This window comes from Macaca mulatta, chromosome 1, assembly GCF_049350105.2.
Source record: "Macaca mulatta isolate MMU2019108-1 chromosome 1, T2T-MMU8v2.0, whole genome shotgun sequence".
Lineage (NCBI taxonomy): Eukaryota > Metazoa > Chordata > Mammalia > Primates > Cercopithecidae > Macaca > Macaca mulatta.
Genome location: NC_133406.1, coordinates 105636737 through 105660745, shown reverse-complemented (window position 1 = coordinate 105660745; position 24009 = coordinate 105636737). Strand labels below are relative to the sequence as shown.

The window sequence follows — 24009 nt, the reverse complement described above, 5'->3', positions numbered from 1 at the left end:
CAAAGCATTTGGGTGAAATCAGTTAAATAGGTATCAGAAGCATTTGTATCTTTCACCCTTTTGCCCCCCCAAGCATACTCCCTGAGTATATGGAACATTCCTGAGAGGTGAGAGTGGAGGCGCAGAGCTAATGAGGGAGGTAGTGACCAAAGACCAAGAAATCTTTGTTTTTTAACTTTTGTTTTAAATTCAGAAGTATATGTGCAGGTTTTTTTGTTTGTTTGTTTTCCTGAGACGGAGTTTTGCTCTTGTTGCTCAGGCTGCAGTGCAATGACATGATCTTGGCTCACTGCGACCTCTGTCTCCTGGGTTCAAGCGATTCTCCTGCCTCAGCCTCCCAAGTAGCTGGGATTACAGGCATACAACACCACGCCTGGGTAATTTTGTACTTTCAGTAGAGACGGGGTTTCTCCATGTTGGTCAGGCTGGTCTTGAACTCCCGACCTCAGGTGATCTGCCCACCTCGGCCTCCCAAAGTGCTAGGATTACAGGCGTGAGCCACCGCACCCAGCCTATATGTGCAGGTTTGTTACATACATAAATTTGTGTCATGCGGATTTGTTGTACAGATTATTTCATCACCCAGGTATTAAGCCTAATATCCATTAGTTATTTTTCCTGATCTTCTCCCTCCTCCCACCCTTCACCCTCCAAGACCAAGAAATCTTACTCCATCTTCAATTATTCCCCTGTGGAGCGCTTAGTGCTTGAGGTCAGCCCTTTGGCTTGCCCCGGTCCTGGGATGGAGTGCATTTGGGGGCCAGGCTCCATATTCCTAGATTTTATTTGCCAACTCTGCCTGGGGACTCAGGGAAGGAAAGGTTAAATACAGAGAGCAGCTCTTTCAGCGAATAGTTCTGCTAGAACTTACTGCTCTGCGCCAAACTCTCACACCCGTTTCCATTCCACCAAGTGGGCAAGAGTGGGGACTTCGAGAGATGTAGACCTCCAGAAGAGAAGGGTGGGTCCCTGTTCTAGGCAGTGCTGCGTTTAATGAGTAGTACTTATTTGGAGGTGTGCTGTGGAGGGCTGTGAGGAGGATTTCCCATGGGCTCTTTGGGAAGAGGGGAGCGATAGAAATGAACCAGGTTTCCAAAGAAGTCTTCATAATGGTTCTTTCTGCCACCCTTCACACAAAGCCAGTCTACAAGCTGTAGTTTCACTTTTCTCAAGGGTGAAACTACACGGGGGGAAGGAGCTTCAGTGGCCCAAGCTACAAGATGCTCCCTCTAGTGTCTTGCACGCTCACAAATTTTTTCCCGACCTTGGAGAGGCCTAGTGATCTAAAGCCTTCCACTTAAGTCTAAGGGGCCACCAATCAAGGCCTGCCCGCCTCTGCAGCTCCAGGGTTGAAGCTCTTGGGCCGTCACACCTGCCACTCATTTTCTTCCTCCCTTTCCATTGGCTCGTGGTAGATAGCGAGGCTTTTTTTTTTTTTATTATTTCATTGATTGGGCGGGGCCCAGTCAGGGGTGGGTTGGGTCTTTGACAGCTTTCTTTGCCAGATTCAAAGATGGCGCTCATGGCCACGCTAAGAATGCAGCGTGAAGCTGCAGTTCTGCCATCACTCAAGATGGCTGCCCCCATCAAGATGACCGGGGTGTGCCGGGGGGAAAGGGGCAGCATGATGGTCTGAGATGGTAAGGGATACTGCACCATTGCAGGCCTGGTCTTGGGGCCTGGGAATCAAGAGTAGAGAGACTAGGGAGCTAGGTGAGGTCTGTGGTGGGGGCTAGGATCAGAGAAAGGGAGAGAGGACAAGGGTGACAGGTGGGGGTGAGAGATCAAAGATGGGGCGGGAGTGTGCCTAGGGTTGTCTCTCCATGAGTGCTCTCCTTCCCTCCTCTTCCTGTTCCAGGTCTAGCGTCGGACCATGTGGAAGTTTCTGAGACTAGGGAGCCGGATAATGGGGGGTGGGGCCCGTTGGAGGGTAAAGGGGCAATAGCGTCCTTTCACAGGCTAACCCCGGCCCTTCCCCGTCCTCTGGACTAAAATGGGGAACACATTGGGCCTGGCACCAATGGGGACTTTGCCCCGCCGGAGCCCCCGCCGAGAGGAACCCCTGCCCAACCCTGGGAGCTTCGATGAGCTGCACCGGCTATGCAAAGGTGAGAACTTGGCATTGGGGTGTCTCAAGATGAAGGGGCAGAGGAGTGGAGGGTCTTGAATGCTGGATGTCCGGCGATGGGAGCAGGAAAGGGGAGATCACAGCTGGGGCATGCAGCATCAGGGAGGATCAGGTGCCCAAATGAAGTGGAGCGTTTCATTGCAGGACTTGAAAGGAGGTTAATTCCTCCAAAGTGTTCCCTGTGGAATTGAAAGGGGAGACTACCTTTTGGGGTAGTGGTTCTTTGTCTGTGCTTATTCCTTCCCTTCCCCTACCCCCTTCAGATGTATTCCCAGCACAGATGGAGGGCGTGAAGCTCGTTGTCAACAAGGTTCTGAGCAGCCATTTCCAGGTGCTCCCACTTCTCTGGCCCCTCCTTACTATTCCCCCTTTCCTGTCCCTGGATCATCTTCTCCTTTCCTTTGTACTCCAGCCCTAGCCAGTCTATGTGGGACAAACGAGGGAGGATGTGGGGTTCTCTTTACCTCCCTGCCTGTGGGACTTGTTGCTTTTAATCCAGTGACCCTCTCTGTATATGTTGGAATATTTGGGATTCGTGAGAGGCCCTCTGAATGGGGAAAAGATTAAGGGTGGGATAAGGGATTGAGGTGGAGCAGGAATGCGCTTTTCTCCACTGACTCCTCTTTCCTCAGGTGGCTCACACTATACACATGAGTGCCCTGGGCTTGCCGGGATATCACCTCCATGCGGCCTATGCAGGGGATTGGCAGCTCAGTCCCACTGAGGTGAGGGCTCCACACACCTGGGTCATCTCCCTAAAAGCCAATCTGGGACCCAGGTCTGGAGGAAGAGGAATTGTGTGTGTTATGGGGAGGAATGGGCCGTAACCTGACTTTTGTGTCTCTTCTGAATGGGAGAGGGTAGAGAAACATTTTCTGTGAAGAGCCCAGAGTGTGTCTTTGTGACTCCACCAGGGGGCGCTGTGCACTCTTAATGAAGTTCTATATTTGGGTTTAGACTGAGTGATGCCATCCGGCTCAGCCTTACTACTGTGTATACCCTTCCACAGGTGTTCCCCACTGTGGTAGGGGATATGGACAGCAGTGGCAGCCTGAACGCCCAGGTCTTGATCCTCTTGGCAGAGCGGCTCCGAGCTAAGGCTGTCTTCCAGGTGACCACAATTCCTGCCGCCGTCCCCTGAGGCACTTCCTCTCTCCTTCATGGGTTTCCTGCTCTGAGGGCTTGGAAGGAGGAGCAGAGTCAATAATGATCATAAAGAGGGAGGGAGATTTTACTTCTTGCTCTTGCCATTCAGACGCAGCAGGCCAAGTTCTTGACATGGCAGTTTGATGGCGAGTATCGGGGAGATGACTACACAGCCACTCTGACCCTAGGAAATCCTGACCTGATTGGGGAGTCGGGTGAGGAACTGGGACAGGGTTCTTTTTATCTTGGCTGCCCATTTGCTAACGTTACTATGCCTCTTCATCTTCTGTACAGTTTGGAGTGTAGAAAAGGAACTTCTTGGGCATGCTGGGGTGGCGGTTATTGGGGGTGAGGGAGCAGGTCTGGGTGTTGTCTCTATGACTGACTCCATGTCTCCCCGTTCCCCCACAGTGATCATGGTTGCTCACTTCCTGCAGAGCCTCACTCATCGGCTGGTGCTGGGAGGAGAGCTAGTTTATCACCGGCGGCCAGGCGAAGAGGGGGCCATCTTGACACTGGCTGGGAAGTACTCCGGTATGGGGCGAAGTGAAGTAGTGGTGGGTAGGGGGGGAAATTCTGAACTTTTCTGGGGTTCCTGGCCTGTGTCATACTACAGTTAACACTCCTTCCCCTCTGTACTTTGGATTTTACAGCTGTACACTGGGTAGCTACATTGAATGTGGGATCAGGCGGGGCCCATGCAAGTTACTACCACAGGGCAAATGAACAGGTGAGACCTCTGATCTCACTCCCCCTCCTCGTCAGCAAGTCAGTCGTGAACTTTTGCTCATCTGGACCTCTATCGCCCTGCTGACCTATTTTTCTTCCTACCACGCTGTGTATATATTTCCATGTATGCCTTCATTCTGCTGATCCCCCGTCAGGACCCTTCTGGTCTTCACTGATACTGATCTCTCTCTCATCCTTGCCCATGGTTCTCAGGTTCAGGTTGGAGTGGAGTTTGAGGCAAACACAAGGCTACAAGACACAACATTCTCCTTTGGTTACCACCTGACTCTGCCCCAGGCCAACATGGTGTTTAGAGGTGAGGGTTATTGGGAGACATTTGGCTATGCTGAGGAATGGGGAATGCAGAGGGAGGGAAACTTTACCTTATTTCTGGTGACTATTTCCTCCAATCCCTGTTAAATAACCTAGTGGGTATTCTCTCCCCCAACAGGCTTGGTGGATAGTAACTGGTGTGTAGGTGCTGTGCTGGAGAAGAAGATGCCCCCTCTGCCTGTCACCCTAGCCCTTGGAGCCTTCCTCAATCACTGGCGCAACAGATTCCATTGTGGCTTCAGCATCACTGTGGGCTGAGGTTGTCCAGAGCCAGCCCCCACAGCAGCTGGAACCTCTGAGTCAGGTGCCCTAGGGCCAGAGACTAGGCCCCTCTCCAGAGCCCACCTTGCTGGGTGACCTCTAGGACCCAGGAGCAGAGTGGCGGATAGGACCATGCCCTCCTCAGAACTGGAGCTGCCACAGGGGCAGTTGATGAGGCAGAGGTTTGAGGATCGCCCCTCTGCTACCAGCCCCAGTATCACCTTCCCGATGCTCCTGTGGCTCTGGACTAAGGGGAAAGGATTAAGGGGTATGGCTGAATTCCCCCTGGCACTCCTTGCCTCCAGGCTTCCTTCTTCCTTTCCCTTTGGTTAATCCTGCATGGGATTAGCTGACCATCCTGTTTTCCATCCCAGAGTCTCCCAAGGCTGGGAAAGTAGGGCTGAAGGGCTAGATATTTGGTCTCAGAAAGTAGGGCCCACCCATTCCCAGAAGGAGCTTCTTTACCTCTTAGCCCTGAGGCTTCCTCCTTCCCATCTTCTGTGCTTCCAGAGAACAACTTTGTTCCTATGGCCAACCCCACTATCCCCATGACCGCATGAAGAGGCAGTTATTGCTTTAGTCTTTCATTGCAACCACTGGGCTCCCTTTGAACCCGGCCCAATCTTTGGTCCCAGCATTTCCCCGCTCCAGTGTATCCAGGGTGTCCCAGGTGATCTGGGGAAGGAAGTGAGCCTGGTCTCAGCTGCAGATCTCCTGGAGCAGTGGCATCATGGCAGACAGGCCCTGGATGTGCTGGATTTGGTACCCGTAGGCCTCATTAATGCTCCGGAGCTCAGCCAGCAGGCCCAGCAACTTCGCATACAGAAACCTTTGGAGGAAGTAGTGGGGTTGCCAGGAAAACAGGAGGGAAATAAGGCAGTTGGGAGTCTTGTCTTGAAGCCCTGATCCCCTGAACTATTCCTCAGTGAAGCCAGGTCTGAACATTAGAGAAAATCATGCTCTGGTATGACAGATGATCAGAGGTTCCAAAGGTCCTCCAGGGGGCCTCAGTCTGACACTGTCTTCTCTCACCGTGCTCAGTTTTTTCTGAACCCAGAGCTCTGAGGGCCACGTGTGAAGAAAGTTCCAGACTTGGCCAGAACTCCAACTGTGTGGAATCTGAGGGCCTGGCCTTCTAGAGCAGGTTCTAGAAGGTGGATGTGTTCTATGGTATAAAGCATCCCCTTTCTGGCCAAACTAGCTCTTGGAGGAATGAGCAAAACAGAAGTGGTGCATACCTCAGAGCCCGGATAAATCACAGACTATTGAACCTGGAACTGGCTTTGGCCATGAAACTGTGAATTGCCATAACTTCAAGGGAAATGAAAAATCAAAGGAATTGGCCCAATGGCGAGGAGAGGAAAGGCCAAGGGAAGAGAAATGCCTGCGTTAGTCTGGAGAAGTTGGACTAGTGAGGTGATGGATGTCATCAATCTCAGGAATGCTATTACCCAGAGCCTCTGAGCTACTACTTTGCATCTGTACTGAATAAAAAGAAAAAAAAATCTGGAAAAAGTGAGATGAAACAGCAGTATCCAAATTCAGTAATTTGGAGGCTGAAACGATGTGAGACAGGGATGGCCAGGGGGAAGGACTAGACCCCAAGATACCTGAATTCACTAAGGAAAGGACAGTAAAAAAACATTCCTCCCACGCTCAATGGTTCGCCAACCCCTTCCTGCCCTGGTGTGGCCTCCAAGCCCTCAGTGTCCCACCATACCGATCCCGGGGCCTTTGCTGCTGGCCCTTGATGTAGCTTTGCAGAGTCAGTGCCATCTCCTCTTGCAGCTGATCAATCTCATGTCTCTGGGTAACTCCAGGTCGGTCTGTAAGATAGGGAGCTGGGAAGGACAAGGTGGGTGGCAGGGGTGGGCCTGCATGGTGCCCCAGGGACCGAGGCTGGGAGGTTTGACAGCTAGGCTAGAAGGCCTAACCTAGTCTGCAGGTTTGACAGCTAGGCTAGAAGGCCTGGGGTGGATGGACTCAAGGAGCTGAATGTTTGGGCAGAGGTGGTGCAGCAAAAGGCTCTGGGCTTTGGGAGATGCTCACCAGGAGAGAAGAGGGCCATGGCAGCCAAGAGCACATACTCAGGCTCCTGGAGCTGCAGTTTTCGTAGTGTTCCATGGAAGTGAAAGAGCAACTCCAAAAACTCTACCTGGAACCCCACTGCGGGAGATACTAGGATTAGGAGCCTCTAGGTCACCTGACCACATACTGTACCATGAGGACACATGCCCCCTACTGCTCTAGCACCATCTCACCACGGGCTGCGTCTTCAATTGTGTAGCGAAGAGGCCCGCAGAGGAAGTTTTGTGTTTGGAGACAGAAAGTGGTATTGAGTACGATATGACAGATTTCCACAGCTGCTCCCTTGAGAAGGGAGATCTGGTCTTCAATGGGCAGAGAACTGTGGAAAGCAGGAAACAAGGGCACTTTTCAATTTTTTTTTTTTTTAGATAGAGTCTTGCTCTGTCACCCTGGCTGGAGTGCAATGGCACGATCTCTGCTCACTGCAACCTCCGCCTCCCTGGTTCAAGCAATTCTCCTGCCTCAGTCTCCCAAGTATCTGGGATTACAGGCATGTGCCTCCATGTCTGGCTAATTTTTTGTATTTTTAGTAGAGATGGGTTTTCACCATGTTGGCCAGGCTGGTGTCCAACTACTGACCTCAGGTGATCCACCTGCCTTGGCCTCTCAAAGTGCTGGGATTACAGGTGCAAGCCATCGCGCCTGGCCCACTTTTTGATTTTTTGTTTATTTATTTTTATTTTTTGTAAAGATGGGGTCTTACTATGTTGCCCAGGCTGGTCTCGAACTCCTGGGCTCAAGCAATCCTCCTGCCTTGGCCTTCCAAAGTGCTGGGATTATAGGTGTGAACCACTGTGCCCAGCCGACAAGGGCACTTTATTATTATTCTTATTAATTAATTAATTTTTGAGACAGAGTGTTGCTCTGTCACCCAGGCTGGAGTGTAGTGGCCTGATCTCAGCTACAGCAAACCTCCTCCTAGGTTCAAGTGATTTTTCTGCCTCAGCCTCCTGAGAGGCTGGGATTATAGATGCACACCACCACACCCAGCTGAGTTTTGTATTTTTAGTAGAGACGGATTTTACCATGTTGGCCAGGCTGATCTCAAATTCCTGAGCTCAAGTGATCCACCCGCCTTGGCCTCTCGAAGTGCTGGGATTACAGGCATGAGCCACTGTGCCTGGCCTATTATTATTATTTTTAGCTTTCATTTTTTGAGACAGAGTCTCACTCTGTCACCCAGGCTGGAGTACAGCGGTGCTATCTCGGCTCACTGCAGCCTCAACCTCCTGGACTCAAGTGATCCTTCCACTTCAGCCTCCCAAGTAGCTGGGACTACAGGCATCCACCATCATGCCCAGCTAATTTTTGTATTTTTTGTAGAGATGGGGTTTTGTCATGTTGCTGAGGCTGGTCTCAAACTTCTGGACTCAAGCGATCTGCCGGCCTCCACCTCCCAAAGTGCTGGGATTACTGGTGTGAACCACTGCGCGGCACCTCAAGGGCACTTTAGATGCAAGCCTGTACTTCAGAGATGGAGAAGAACTCCCAATTCTGATTGGCACAGTTAAAAACAAAGCTGGGAATTCAAGACCTAATGCTTGGAAAGGCTGAGGCAGGTGTTAATTTGTTGTCAGTGACTTTTCGGGGTGGATATACAACTTGCTGAAGTGTTTGCCTCCTGAAAGATGAGGGGAGGTCACTCACCGGAAGACAGGCAGGTCCTTGGTAAACTTGATGACTTGCTGTACCATGAACGTGTTGACGTCTGCGAAGTGTGTGACCAGAGGCAGCACAGGCGCCAGGGTGGGCAAGGGCTGGTGATGGATGAACAGATGAGCTGGAGGCTGCAACGATCAGAACATTAGCTAGAGGCCCTGGCCCTAGGGCCCTCCTTCAGGCCTCGCCAGCCTTATCTTGGAAGAGTTCCTAGCTGAGAAGCCTGCTTAAGGCCGGGGTTCTGGAGATCCATCCTCAGTATTGGTGCATGGCATATACCCCTTTCTCTCAGACCAGCCTTTTTGGGTGCCCTTTTCGTTGTATTCCAACCCAAATCCTGTCGGTGCTCACCCTAAACTGCACAAACTGTTCAAACATGGTGCCCATGTGGCGGGTGTGGGCCCCCAGGAGTGTCTGGATCAACTCTTCTTGCTCATTACTCAGTTGCATAGGTGTTTGCTGTGCCCGCCGCTGGGCCTGCTTTGCTCGCCGCAATGCCAGGGCTTCTGCTGACAGTATCACTGTGCAGGGCAAGAGATCATGACAAAGCTGTTGAGACCAGCAGAGCACTTCTCTCTGCTGGTCCCTGATCTGGGGCCCCTCAGCCACCCTGCACAACGAAGGATGGGGGGAATGGGGGAATTCCTGAGGTTTTCTTGGGCTTGGCTAAAGTCCTAGAGGCTCCAGGAGGCAGGGGGTTCCTATACACTTCCACCAACCTATGAAGAACTACAGCAGAAAACTGCACCATGGGAGAGAAGGGAAGGGTGGCGAGGAAAGTAGGAGAGATGTGAGGAAAGGTGCGAGGGCTTTTGGGGAAACAGTGTAGAGGGAAGGGTCTTGATATCTAGAGCATCACCTTATGTGATATTTTAAATGATCCTTCAAAAATAATCAAATAATCCTTTCAAATAAACACTTACCTGGTGTTTTAGCAAAATTTCAAAACTTCTGAAGTTAAATCCCACTGAATGAAACAACCCCAGGATAGGCAGGGCTGGTATTAATCATATATATATATAAAATTATATATATATATGTATTTGTCTGTTTTATTTTGTTTTGAGATGGAGTCTCTCACTCAGTCGCCCAGGCTGGAGTGCAATGGAGCAGTCTTGGCTCACTGCAACCTCCACCCCCTGGGTTCAAGCAATTCTCCCTGCCTCAGCCTCTGGAGTAGCTGGGATTACAGGCACCCACCACCACACCTGGCTAATTCTTGTTTTCTTTCTTTTTTTTTTTTTTTTGTATTTTTAGTAGAGACGGGGTTTCACCGTGTTGGCCAGGCTGGTCTCGAACTCCTGACCTCAAGCGATCCACTCACCTCGGCCTCCCAAAGTGCTGGGATTATAGGCATGAGTCACCATGCCCAGCCTAACTAATCATTCATATCTATCTATCTATCTATCTATCTATATTTTTTTTTTGAGAAAGGGTTTCACTCTTGTTGCCCAGGCTGGAGTGCAATGGCGTGACCTTGGCCCACTGCAACCTCCGCCTCCTGAGTTCAAGCGATTCTCCTGTCTCAGCCTCCCAAGTAACTGGGATTACAGATGCATGCTATCACGCCCAGCTAATTTTTGTACTTTTAGTAGAGATGGGGTTTCATCATATTGGTAAGGCTGGTCTCGAACTCCTGACCTCAGGTAATCTGCCTGCCTCAGCCTCCCAAAGTGCTGGGATTACAGGCGTGAGCCACCGCACCCAGCCCAGTCATATTTTTTAGAAATGTAGACAGGCTTAGATTCCAGTGGCAGGACCAAGGTCACAAAATAAGTAATGTAGATTGAATTCAAACCAAAATCTTTTGACTTCTACAAAAGATCCAAGATCGAACCAAGATCTGGAATTCAGACCAAGATCTTTTGACTTCTACAGTTTCCTTTCATTCTTCCACAGTGAGAATTGTGCGATATGGAAAAAGCAAGTTTTTGGGAGTCAGGTAAATTTGAGTTTGAATACTGACTGTACAACTTCTTCCTTCTTCTTCTTTTTCTAGAGAGGGCATCTCTGTTGACCAGGCTGGTCTCGAATTCCTGGCCTCAAACAATCCTCTTGGCTCAGCCTTCCAAAAGTGCTGGGATTAGAGGCATGAGCCACCACGCTTGGCCTGCACAAGTTTTTAGTTGAATTAACTTGGGCAAATTAACTTCTGTGAGCCCCAGTTATATCATCCTTTGGGAGCATAGCACAGTTACTTCGTACAGAGAAAACATTAACTAATTCAATTATTGAGCACCTACTAGGTGACAGGCACTATGCTCAAGAGATAGAAAATAAAAAACACACCTGTAATCTGAGCACTTTGGGAGGCAGAGGTGGGCAGATCACCTAAGGCTAGGAGTTCGAGACCAGCGTGGCCAACATGGTGAAAGCTCATTTCTACTAAAAATACAAAAAATTAGCTGGGCGTGGTGGCACATGCCTGTAATCCCAGCTATGCAGGAGGCTGAGGCAGGAGAATCGCTTGAACGCAGGAGGTGGAGGTTGCAGTGAGCCAAGATGGCACCACTGCACTCCAGCCTAGGCTATAGAGTGTGAGACTCCATCTAAAAAAAAAAAAAGAAGAAAAGAAAAGAAAAAAGCTAGCCATGTGGATATCTAGGACAAAAGCATTTCAGGTAGAGGGAATGGCAAGTGGAAAAGCCTTGGAGAAGAGTGTGCTTGGTGTTTCTAAGGATGACAGTGTAGCTAGAATTGATTGAGTAAGGGGGAAGAGTCTGATAATAAAGTCTGAAAGGTGTTGTGGGAGAGCTAGATCATGAGATCATGTACTTTGAGATGGGGAGCCATTGGAGGTCTTGAGTGAATACTGACATAATCCGACTAGTTTCAAAAAGAGTACGGTGCCTGCTATGTAGAGAATGCACTGTTGGGAACAAGGACAAAGCAAACAGACACAGTCAATGCATTCTTGGGATGTAGGGGGCCAACTCACTGTCTTTCCTCATGCCAGCATCTAAGCACTTCTGCAACCTGCAGGCTGGGCAGTGGCGCCTCTGAATCTTGCTGACTTCACAGCTTCCAGCAAAGGGGCAGGTGGGACCAATGCTTTTGCTGACTGTTCTCCTGTGAGATACAGAGATGTTGTTAGAGTCTGGGATGCAGTGAACAGACACATGGATGGGTGAGGGGCTGAGATGACATGGTCTAAAAGACCTGGGAATCTGGTGAAATGGACTAATCTGAGCTGTGCCCAAAGGTCCCCAGGGGTGGATAGGGTCCAACACATCTCAAGCATTTCCATGGCAACACAGGATCACTCCGGAAAGCCTAGTTGATGTCGTACTAGCTAGGTGCTTCACAGGCAGTGGGTACATAATAAGTGCTCTTGACTAATGGGCTGTGTCCATCAGACAAACATTTAGCCTTCCCTCTGTTATGCCGCCAGTTTATACAGTGATGTGTTTGACAAGATGTAGGTTGCCATCCACAGGGTAATTAGACTCTCAGATAAAGGAGTAATGTAGCTGGACAGGCTTAGGCACCAGCGAGGGTGTAAAGGCTGACTGATAGGGAGTTTGGTTTGGACGGCTGTTTCCACTGGGGAGGAGACTCTCACCTGAAGAAACCCTTGCAGCCCTCACAAGTCAGCGCGTTGAAGTGGTAGCCTGTGGCCTGGTCCCCACATACCACACAGTTCCTCAGCTCATCTTCCCTACTGGCCATGACATCAGGTGTTGGGGTGGCTGTTACAGACTCCTGAATGTGGGAGGGGTCAGCAGTCAGTTCTGGGCCACGCTTGACCCTTTTCTGTCCCTTCTACAGAGTCTCTTTCCAAACCAAACCAAACCTGTCCTTGACTTGATCCCCAGCATTATCTTTTGTGTGTTTCTTTTCTTTTTCTTTTTTTTTTTTTGAGACAAGTTCTCGCTCTGTCACCTAGGCTGGACCTCTGCCCACTGTAACCTCCGCCTCCTGGGCTCAAGCTATCCTCCCACCTCAGCCTCCTGAGTAGCAGGGACTACAGGTCTGGACCACCATCTCCAGCTAATTTCTGTTTATTTATTATTATTAATTTTTGTAGAGATGGGGTTTTGCCATGTTGCCCATGTTGATTTTTGGTTTGTTTGTTTTGTTTATTTGTTTGTCTGTTTTTTGAGATAGAGTCTTACTCTGTTGTCTAGTGTTACCTAGGCTGGAGTGCATCGTAGTTCAATGTAACCGCACACTCCTGGGCTCAAGGGATCATCCTGCCTCAACCTCCTGAGTAGCTGGGACTATAGGTACACACCATCACACCAGGATATTTTTTCTTTTCCTTCCTCCCTCTCTCCCTCCCTTATTCCTTTCTTTTGTTTTTTGTTTTGTTTTGTTTTGTTTTGTTTTCCTGAAACTGAATCTTGCTCTGTCGCCCAGGCTGGAGTGCAGTGGTGCAATCTTGGCTCAATACAACCTCCGCCTCCCAGGTTCAAGCGATTCTCATGCCTCAGCCTCCTGAGTAGCTGGGATTACAGGCACCCGCCACCACACCCAGCTAATTTTTTATTTTTAGTAGAGATGGGGTTTCACCATATTGGCCAGGCTGGTTTCAAATTCCTGACTTCAAGTGATCCTCCCACCTTGGCTTCCCAAAGTGCTGGGATTACAGGCGTGAGCTTCCGCGCCTGGCCTCTTTTCTTTCTTTTTTGTAGAGATGGGATCTGTTATGTAACCCAGGTTGGTCTTGAACTCCTGGGCTCAAGCGATCCTTCTACCTTGGCCTCCCAAAGTGCTGGGATTACACACGTGAGCCACCATGCCTAGCCCCCAGCATTATCTGTACTTTATTGCATTTAGTCTTTGGCTCCCAACAGATTTCCTACCTGCTTATCTTAGGCAGTATATCATCTGCAGGCCACAGAATCCGGTATGGAATGCCTTTCCCCAAACTCCCACGCTGTTGCTGGTTTTCCTCTGATCTCAGGAGTTACCAGTGATTGGAGTTAGGGATTATGACCCTTAGTACCTGGAAAACAAGAGATGTCTGTTTTATGTGGACTTCAGTGGCTCTCAGTGACTGTGGGGTTAGGGCACAGACCCTGGACTCTGGGCAAAGGTCTGGGTGGGAGGTTTTCCCAGCATGACAAAAGTGCTGGTTGGTGGCACATGGGGAGGGACTCTGGTGGGCGGGAACCTTGTGACTCATTGGAAGCTGCTTCTTATTAGACTCATCAAGATTCTCCCTGTTGATGAGTTTAAGGCTACATCTGCAACCTCCTGTGTACAGAGATCCTGAACAAGCTGGGAAGAGAGAGAGAGAGAGAGAGAGAGACAGACAGAGCAAGCTTTTTCACACACAGTATGTCAGTACTAAAAGAAGAGGTGTGGGCCGGGCGTGGTGGCTCAAGCCTGTAATCCCAGCACTTTGGGAGGCCAAGATGGCCGGATCATGAGGTCAGGAGATCGACACCATTCTGGCTAACACGGTGAAACCCCGTCTCTACTAAAAAATACAAAACACTAGCCGGGCGTGGTGGTGGGCGCCTGTAGTCCCAGCTACTGGGGAGGCTGAGGCAGGAGAATGGTGTAAACCCGGGAGGTGGAGCTTGCAGTGAGCTGAGATCCGGCCACTGCACTCCAGCCTGGGTGACAGAGCGAGACTCCGTCTCAAAAAAAAAAAAAAAAAAAAAAAGAAGAGGTGTAATAAGGCTCCCCCAAAAAAAGTTTTTAAGAGACTAGAGGCCCAGCACGGTGGCTTAAGCCTATAATCCCAGAACTTTGGGAGGCCGAGGCAGGTGGGTCACTTGAGGTCCGTAGTTCGAGACTAGCCTGGATAACATGGTGAAACCCTGTCTTTACTAAAAATACAAAAATTAGCTGGGCATGGTAGCACATTCTTGTAATCCCAGCTACTTGGGAGGCTGAGGTGGGAGGATCACTTGAACTCAGGAGGCGGAGGTTGCAGTGAACTGAGATCATGCCACTGCACTCCAGCCTGGGCACAGAACAAGTGAGACTCTGTCTAAAAAAACAGAGAGAGAGACTAGGATCTAATTAAGAACTTATGCAAAGAACCCTCTCACTTCCTAACTAGGGAGGGCTGAGAATCAAATCAGAATGACCACAGGGCACAGTGACATGCCCTGTACATCCCCCCTACTCTGGAGATAGGTAGAGGATGGTTTGAGCCCAGGAGTTTGAATCCAACCTGGGCAACATAGCAAGACCCTATCTCTAATAATAATAATAATAATAATAATAATAAAGAGTGCTATTTTTTTAAAGTAATTTTTTTGGGCCGGGCAGGGTGGCTCATGCCTGTAATCCCAGCACTTTGGGAGGCCAAGGCGGGCAGATCACGTAGTCAAGAGGTCTGGCCAACATGGTGAAACCCTGTTTTTACTAAAAATACAAAAATTAACTGGGGATGGTGGTGCACGCCAGTAGTCCCAGCTACTTGGGAGGCTGAGGCAGGAGAATTGCTTGAACCCGGGAGGCAGAGGTTGCAGTGAGCCAAGATCGAACTGCTGCACTCCAGCCTGGGTGACAGAGTGACCATGCCCGGCTAATTTTTGTATTTTTAGTAGAGACAGGGTTTCACCATGTTGGCCAGGCTGGTCTCAGGCTCCTGACCTCGTAATCCACCTGCCTCGGCCTCCCAAAGTGCTGGGATTATAGGCGTGAGCCACTGCACCTGGCCTATTTTTCTTTGTTTTGCTATTATGTCTTCTGCTTCTTCACTTGCATTAAATTATAATTAATGTTTCTCTAAAGATGAGTTAAAACCCCAAGTGCAGGCTAGAGTCATAAACACACACACACACACACAGAGAGAGAGAGAGAAAGAGAGAGAGGGAGAGAGAGAGAGAGAGAGACTGAGTTAAAAAGATCCTTGTTTAGTTTACCAGAATGAATTGGTAGAACCCCTAATCTCAAGTGGTATAGCATCTAACTATGCATAACTTTGCACTTTGAAATAAACTGAGTTCCAGAGAGCACAGGTGCTTGGATCTGTTCCTTGGGAGATGGTAAGAATATTTATGTGTATGTATCTGTTGGTGTCTTTGTGACTCTGACAATTCATACTAGTTTATTCAATCAACAAATATTGACCAAGAATCCACCTATGTCTTAAGACACTAGAGTTAAAAGATGAGTAAGATGCTCTCCTACTCTCATTCCTGCTAATGGGGGAAACAGACCTTTACACATATATAAAGAAATAGAGTCAGATCAGTGATGGTGCCATGCATAGAGCATTACGGCACTGAAAAAGTAGGGCGCTCAATAGGGGTATTGAGGAAGAGGCAGGAAAGGCTTTCTGGAGGTGTGGCAACTGAGTTGACTTTTAAAGGGTAATGATGAATTAGCCGGGCGGGGGGGGGGAATATAAAAGGCAGTTCAGGCAGAGGGTGCAGCCTGAGATGGTCAATAAGCCAGATACAAAAAGGTAGATATGGTAGAACCACAGATGGGCCTCTCTTGCTGGAGCATAACATTTCAGGCTGGGAGTGGGAAGAAATAAGGTTGGAGAGGTGCGATATAAGGCTGAGATGTAGGCAGATCACAGGAGACCTCATGTGTCAGGCTAGACACTGAGTCCATCAGGAAACTTTGAAAGAGAAAGCTGTGAAATGACATTGTCATATCTATATTCTAGATAGTTTAGTCTGCTGGCTGTTGGATTTGAGGGGGCAGGACTGAAGGCAAAAAGACCAGTTAGAAAGCTATAGCCATAATGTAGGCAAGAGAAGATTAAGCTGGAGCTAGGATAGTGGAAGGATGTAGGAGAGGAGAGAGTTTTGAGAAATACGTGGAAAGTGAAATTATTGGAATTTGGTGACTATTATAATGCCTGGATTAAGAAAGAAGACAAGGAATTAAAGATAACTCCAGGTTTCTGGCATGGGTGACTGAGTGGACAGTGGTACTGCCAACTGGGAGAGAGACTACAGGAGGAGGACAAGGGCCCTCCATACTTGGGTGCCAATCCATTTTCACAGTTGACAATTTACTCCAGTAATAAGTTATCAAGTGTCCACTCATGATTAGCACCAGAAGGAGAGACAAAAGAGACACTTCCAGATTAATTATGAAGACTGAATAAATAAATTGAATTCCTAGGTCTTAAAATATATAATCAAACAAATGTTGTGGTAAAGACTATGTATAATATTATAAGTATTAATTGCTCCCTTAATTTATTCTTCTTGTGTACCCAGTATGAGCAGAGTACTATGTAAAATTCCTTGCCTGTGTTAACACTGTAAGATAGGTAATATTGTCATTTTACAGATGAGAAAACTGAGGCTCAGATTGTTTAGATAACTTATACAAGGGCCAATATACCCAACAGTTTATTAGATGACTCCACTTGGATTCACATAGGCACCTCAAATTCAATATGTCTAAAATTGAATTGTCAACCCCCCCACAAACTAACTTTTCCTACATTACCTGACTTGATGACTAGTCCAATGTGAGAAAGTGGAAAGAACATGGGCTTTGGGGTCATATAGACTTATGTTCAAATTCCGACTGGCTCTTGCTAGCTGAATTACTTATTCTTTGCCGCTTCTCTAATTGTTTGCCATGACTGAGACCCAGCTCCATGGGGCTCTGAGAATCAGATATCATCAGGCTGAGCCAACACTGGACCAGGGAAGGGAAGGCATACTTCCTCTTCCTACCTCAGCAGTGAATGCTTAGGGAGAAGTTAGGCTAGAAAGATGTTCTGGTCCAGGGCTGCCCTTCACCTGGGGCCAGGGATTACACTAAGCTTTGTTCTTCTTGCAGAAGTCCACCCTGAAGTTCTTTGAGATGGGGTTTCCTTTGGAACAGACTGCTTTGAGTTTGCTCTTCTGTGTACAGAAACCCTCCCCTGGCTTCAAGGTCTCTCTATAAAGCAGACAGAGAGTAGAATCTGCTGCAGGATGCCCCTGGCATCCATAGCGAACAGGCTTTCAGGGTTAACTGATACCCTCACCCTCTTCCAACATGCCTCTTCCAGGCCAGGGTCTGAAAAACACCTGTGAGGATTGTGACCTGATGGGTTAAGCTCTCTGAATTTCAGTTTTCTTTCCTGGAAAAAAAGGGTTAATAACACTCGTTATCCAGGTTTGCTGTGAAGACTAAACAAAGTAATAAAGTAGTAAAATGTAAAATTCTTTACAAGGTGCTTGAAACATGCAAGGAAATCAACATATATTCATTCTCTTACCTTCTTCCTTTCCTTCCCCTTTTACTGCTGTCTTCTCCCAGATGCCAAACCAGAAATTGGTGAGTCACCTAGTCTCCTTTCTCTCCCTCATTCCCTATAAATGACCAAATGCCATGACCTGTCATTCCTATCTTCTGACCTCTACATGCCCACTACCTCTTAGCTGCGTTTAGGCCCTCATCATTTTCCACTTACTGCTGCAGCAGACTATTCAATTATTCTCCCTGCTCCCAGCCTCATCTCCTTCCAACCCATCCTCCATGCTGTTGCTATTTCTAAAATGCAAATTTGATCGTGTCTCTTCCCTGCTTAAAATTCTTCATTTGCTTTCCATCACCTTCAGGATAAAATCCAATCTCTTTAGCATGTCACACAAAGTCCTTTGTGATCTGGCCCCTATTTAATCACTCTGGCTTCACCTATTCTGTCTCCACTTCCCTCCCCTGACCTAGCACATCACACTTTGGCTCTAGATGTGCTTAAGCATTTAGAGTTTCCCGAACAAGCTGTGCTCACCCACCTCTGAACATCTGCCCTTGTTGTTCCCTCTGGTTGGAATTGCCTCACACATCCTTATTTTCAAACCCTCCTCCCCTCATCCTCCTGATTCTCTTGGTCCTTCAGGCCTGGGTACTGCAGATCACCTCAGTGAGCCTAATAGAGCTACACCTCTGTACACAAATTTGTCACAGCACTTATCACACTGCAGGACAACTGTCTGTTTCTTTCTGACTCTGTCAATCAACAGTGAATTGATGAAGTCAAGGGCTGCGCCTGTCATTTGGGGATCCTTAGGGTCTTATGTACTCCAAGCATATATAATAAATATTTATGGAATGAATAAATGGACTGGGATACAAATTAACATCTGATTTCAAATCCATGCTCTTTTCGTGCAACATCACATGCTATTGTTTGCGAATGAGTACGCTCATTCATTCAATAAATATGTAATGGGTATCTACTTTGTGCCAGGCATTTTGCTAGCACTATCTTCTGAATACATTTCTATTTCCCTTTTAGCTGCTTTCTTTTTTATTTTTATTTTTATTTTTTTTGAGATGGAGTTTCGCTCTTGTTGCCCAGGCTGTGAGTGCAGTGGCGTGATCTTGGCTCACTGCAACCTCTGCCTCTTGGGTTCAAGCAATTCTCCTGCCTCAGCCGCCCAAGTAGCTGGGATTACAGGCATGCACCACCATACCTGGCTAATTTTGTATTTTCAGTAGAGACTGGGTTTCACCATGTTGGTCGGGCTGGTCTCAAACTCCTGACCTCAGGTGGTCCACCCGCCTCTGCCTCCCAAAGTGCTGGAGTTACAAGTGTGAGCCACGGCACTCGGCCTAGCTGCTGTCTTCCAAAGCTTGTTTTTTTTTTTTTTTTTTTTGAGACAGAGTCTCACTCTGTCACCCAGGTCAGAGTGCAGCGGCTTGATCTTGGCTCACTGCAACTTTCTCCTAGTGATTCTCCCGCCTCAGCCTCCTGAGTAGCTGGGACTACAGGTGCACACCACCATGCCTGGCTACTTTTTGTATTTTTAGTAGAGACAGGGTTTCACCATGTTGGCCAGGCTGGTCTTGAACTCCTGACCTCATGATCCACCTGCCTCGGCCTCCCAAAGTGCTGGGATTACAGGCATGAGCCACTGCACCCGGCCTTTCATAGCTTTTTTAAAAAAAATTCTGAGACATGACCACTCTGGGAGGCGAGGCGGGTGGCTCACTTGAGTTCAAGACCAGCCTGGCTAACATGGTGAAACCTTGTCTCTACTAAAAATACAAAAAATAGCCAGGTGTGATGGTGGGTGCCTATAATCCCGGCTACTCAGGAGGCTGAGGCTTGAGAATGCCTTGAACCTGGGAGGCGGAGGTTGCAGTGAACTGAGATCATGCCATTGCACTCCAGCCTGGGTGACAGAGGGAGACTTTGTCTCAAAATATATAATTAATTAATTAAAAAATAAAACAAAATAAAATAAACTCTGAGACAGGTCTTGTTCTGTTGCCCAGACAGGAGTGCAGTGGTGTGACCACCACTCACTGCGGCCTCCACTTCCTGGGCTCAAGAGAATGAATTTCCTGCATTGGCCTCCCAGGTAGCTAGGACTACAGGTGCATTGCACCACACCTGGCTAATTTTGTTTATTTTTTGAAGAAACAGGGTCTCACTATATTGCCCAGGGTGGTCTTGAACTCCTTGGCTCCAGCAATCCTCCTGCCTGGCCAGACTCACATTAGTCTTCTAGTCCTATTCCTGACTCCTTTCATACTTCTAAACTGTTCCTATCTGCTGTTCCTACTTGCTATGTTTGCATTTGCTATCTGGCTGACCTCACTCAAGTATCTATCAAGCCAAATATCCAGTCTGGGCCTGTTGTGTCCTGTTTAGCCTCCCATATTCTGGCACAAACACTTCTTTGAACAGGAGGAGTTCCTTTCTTTTGAGCCTTATAATCTGGTTTTAATCTTCTTTCTTTAAATTTACCACCAATCTCCTATGATCTATTGAATTCAATGGGCTTTCTTTCATGTTTCTCCCAATCAACCATCCTCCCTTCTGCTTTTGACCTCCTAACAACTACTTTCTCTTCTTTGAAACTTTTTCTCACTAACCTCTATGATGTTACGTATTCTCGGTTCTCCATTTGTATTTCTAATAGGTCTTTGTTTCTTTCTTCTCTAATTGATCCTTCTTTTTTCTAGGCCCATGAGTTAGGAAAAACTACGAAAACTCTGGAAACTGTGGGGTTTTTTGTTCCCAAATGCTCCTTTTTTTAAAAATTTTGAGACGGAGTCTTGCTCTGTCACCAAGCCTGGAGTGCCGTGGTGTGATCTTGGCTTACTGCAACCTCCACTTCCTGGGCTCAAACAAGCCTTGTGCCTCAGCCTCCAGAGTAGCTTGGATTACAGGCGCCCGCCACCACACCTGGCTAATTTTTGTACTTTTAGTAGAGACAGGGTTTCGCCATGTTGGTCAGGCTGGTCTCAAACTCCTGGTCTTAAATGATCCAGCTGCCTTCGCCTCCCAAAGTGTCGGGATTACAGGTGTGAGCCCCCATGCCCGTGACCTAAACTTGATCTTAACCTTCCTACCCTTCTTTCATGTTCTTCCCTAATGCTTAATTTCTACATGAGGCTCTGGTAAAAAGTAAAAATGTCTAATATTTTAACATCACAGTTCACAGTTTATATGCTTCATTTCGTTTACCCTCATCTCAGTATGTGAATGTCTCCAAAATCTACAACTTTAGTTCCAGGAAATCTTGCTGTTCTTTTTATTTTTTATTTTATTTATTTATTTTTATTTTTTGTAGATATGGGGTCTCACTATGTTGCCCAGGCTGGTCTTGAACTCCTGGGCTCAAGGGATCCTCCTGCCTCGGCTTCTCAAAGTGCTGCAATTACAGGCATGAGTCACTGTGCCTGGCCAAATCTTGCTGTTCTTAGTAGTCACTCTTTGTTATTTTTATTTTTTTGAGACAGGGTCTCACTCTGTCACCCAGACTGGAATGCAGTGGTGCCATCATGGCTCAATGCAGCGTCAACCTCCTGAGCTCAAACAATCCTCCTGCCTTGGCCTCCTAAGTAGCTGGGACTAGAGGCACACACTACCACACTCAGCTAATTTTTATTTTTATTTTTTGTAGAGATAGAGTTCCACTGTGTGGCTCAGGTTGAGTAGTCACTTCTGATGTCTCTGCAGATTACATTTCATTCTGTTCCTTTCTCTGGACTCCCACTGTACTTGCCCAGACTTCTATCAGGTAACCTATGACAATACCATGCCTTTGCATTCACAGGACTGTCTCTCCCCTACTACACCATAAGCTGTATGTTGTGTAGGTTTTTCTACCCCAGCACTCGGCATCTGTCCTGGTCATAATGTGTGCTTAACAGCTGATGAAAGATTGAAGAATTTTTCCCAATTTCCCAATCTTGAATTCCAAAGTCACTGTGAATCCTCCTCTAAATCTTTCTAGTCACCAAGTCTTGTAGATTTCTTATGTCATGTGTTTCCTGATGCTGTGCCTTCTCTTCTGTTACTGTCACTACACTCACCCAGGATCCTACACTTTGTACAACTGCAGCGTCCCCATCTTGGCCTTCCTGCTCTTAGTGTTTCTCTTGTCAAATCAGTCCCATGTTTCTTCTGCAAGAATAACCTAAAGGTGCTATTTGTATGAAGGCTAAATTTAAATTCCTTATTCTGATACTCAGGACCCTGCCATATCTCCTGCAATTTCTCCATTCAAAACCTGAGTTTTCTTTCACCATTTTTTTCTTATTGTCACCCAGATACCAGAGAGACACATCTTTTCCTCCTTCTTCTCTCCTGTTCTCCATTTGTTTATATTCTACTCTTCCTTTAAGGCCTAACCCAAATTTCACTTTCCCCAGGAAGTTTTTGATTATTTTGGTCCCAGCTGATGTCTGTCTTCTTTGACTTATTTATTTATTCATTCATTCATTTATTGAGACAGAGTCTTGCTCTGTCGCCCAGGCTGAAGTGCAGTGGCATGATCTTGGCTCACTGCAACCTCCACCTCCTGGGTTCAAGCGATTCTCATGCCTCAGCCAACCGAGTAGCTAGGACTACAGGCGTGCGCCAGCATGCCTGGCCAATTTTCAGTAGAGACAGGGTTTCGTCATGTTGGCCAGGCTGGTCTTGAACTTCTGGCCTCAAGTGATCTGCCCGCCTTGGCCTTTCCAAAGTACTAGGATTACAGGAGTGAGCCACTGCACCCCGCCTGTCTTCTTTGACTTATTACTATTTCTTTTTTTGGAGACAGAGTCTTGCTCTATCCCCTAGGCTGGAGTGCAGTGGCGGGATCTCAGCTCACTGCAACCTCTGCCTCCAGGGTTCAAGCAATTCCCATGCCTCGGCCTCCTGAGTAGCTGGGATTACAGGCACCCGCCACCACCCAGCTAATTTTTGTATTTTTAATAGAGGTGGTGTTTCACCATGTTGGCTGGGCTGGTCTTGAACTCCTGACTTCAGGTGATCCACCCGCCTTGGCTTCCCAAAGTGCTGGGATTACAGGTGTGAGCCACCACACCTGGCATGACTTATTGTTATTTATTATTATACAATTTACTGTTGGAGCATAGTTGGGTATTTAGTCATCTGAGGCAGAGATTGGCAATTTATGGCCTATGAGCCAAATCTGGCCTGCTGCCTGTGAGCTAAGAATGGTTTTACATTAATATTAAACATTTTTAAAGGAAGAATATTTTGTAACACATAAAAATTACATGAAATTTAAACTTTAGTGTCCACAAATAAAGTTTTACTAGAACATAGCCACAGCTATTTGTTTACATATTGTCTATGTCCTCTTTCTTTCTTTCTTTCTCTTTTTTTTTTTTTTTTTTTTGAGATGGAGTCTCGGCCGGGCGCGGTGGCTCAAGCCTGTAATCCCAGCACTTTGGGAGGCCGAGACGGGTGGATCATGAGGTCAGGAGATCGAGACCATCCTGGCTAACACGGTGAAACCCCGTCTCTACTAAAAAATACAAAAAAAACTAGCCGGGTGAGGTGGCAGGCGCCTGTAGTCCCAGCTACTCGGGAGGCTGAGGCAGGAGAATGGTGTAAACCCGGGAGGCGGAGCTTGCAGTGAGCTGAGATCCGGCCACTGCACTCCAGCCTGGGAGACAGAGCGAGACTCCGTCTCAAAAAAATAAAAAAGAGATGGAGTCTCACTCTGTTGCCAGGCTGGAGTGCAGTGGCGTGATCTCAGCTCACTGCAACCTCTGCCTCCCTGGTTCAAGCAATTCTCCTGCCTCAGCCTCCCAAGTAGCTGGGACTATAGGCACATGCCACCACACCCGGCTAATGTTTGTATTTTTAGAAGAGGCAGGGTTTCACCAGGATGGTCTCGATCTCCTGACCTCGTGATCCACCCCCCTTGGTCTCCCAAAGTGTTGGGATTACAGGCGTGAGCCACCGCGCCTGGCCGTCTATGTCCTCCTTCAAGCTATAAAGGGAGACTTAAGTAGTCTTGACAGAGAACATATGTGGCCTGCAAAGCCTAAAATATTTATTATCTGGTTGATATAGAAAAAGCTTACTGATCCCTGATCTCAGATCTTGAATTCTCTTAATAATCTTCATAGCTGTTTAAGAACTTTGGAAAGGTCTGCTTCACTATAGATGAGCTTTTGACGCTAATTAATGGTTCATTAGAACAGTGGGGGAAGTTGGAGTCGTAGGTTTTATAGAGTGTGTAGGAGCTATCCTAGTTAGAAACTTAGTAACTTAGGCAACTGGATTCCCATTGGAAAGTGAGAGTCAGAGGATTTCAGGTGGATGAGGGAAAAGACGTGATCTTTTTTCCATGTTCTCTTTTTCTGACTTAGCAGAGGAAATGTAAAAGCAAATGGGATCTAGCTACAGAAAGGACTATTTGAGGTCTTACCTGAATCTGGTTGTTGAGAAGAGATCAATGGCTGCTGACTGAGAAAAGCTCTACTATTAATGACACAGTTATAACAGACAATGAAAGAAATCATCAAAAGGGTATAACTGC

At 47.6% G+C, this 24009-nt stretch overlaps 2 protein-coding genes across 9 annotated transcripts; one reads left to right on the top strand and one right to left on the bottom strand.

The window, feature by feature from the left end:
• The first annotated feature begins 1563 nt into the window (after positions 1 to 1563).
• TOMM40L (translocase of outer mitochondrial membrane 40 like) lies at positions 1564 to 6127 on the top strand. Of its 8 annotated transcripts, none has more exons than XM_015113024.3 (10): positions 1564 to 1640; positions 1959 to 2108; positions 2392 to 2459; positions 2761 to 2853; positions 3138 to 3239; positions 3384 to 3489; positions 3686 to 3808; positions 3928 to 4004; positions 4217 to 4319; positions 4455 to 6112. In XM_015113024.3, exons 2-10 carry the CDS (start codon positions 1994 to 1996, stop codon positions 4592 to 4594), a joined length of 927 nt encoding a protein of 308 aa, XP_014968510.1. In that variant the 5' UTR covers positions 1564 to 1640; positions 1959 to 1993; the 3' UTR covers positions 4595 to 6112. The 8 variants fall into 8 exon arrangements, with proteins under 8 accessions (XP_014968510.1, XP_077829581.1, XP_077828953.1 ...); XM_077973455.1 differs by having other exon boundaries at positions 2761 to 2906; positions 3110 to 3239; XM_077972827.1 differs by having other exon boundaries at positions 1859 to 2108; positions 2761 to 2906; positions 3110 to 3239.
• On the bottom strand, positions 5279 to 12037 carry NR1I3 (nuclear receptor subfamily 1 group I member 3; the record flags this gene model as incomplete). Its single annotated transcript, NM_001032896.1, is given in 8 exon segments — positions 5279 to 5426; positions 6318 to 6423; positions 6647 to 6775; positions 6859 to 7004; positions 8333 to 8472; positions 8696 to 8865; positions 11283 to 11413; positions 11907 to 12037. Coding segments are annotated over 8 exon segments (1083 nt in total), but the record flags the coding sequence as incomplete, so codon positions are not given.
• Between the last annotated feature and the right edge of the window lie 11972 nt (positions 12038 to 24009).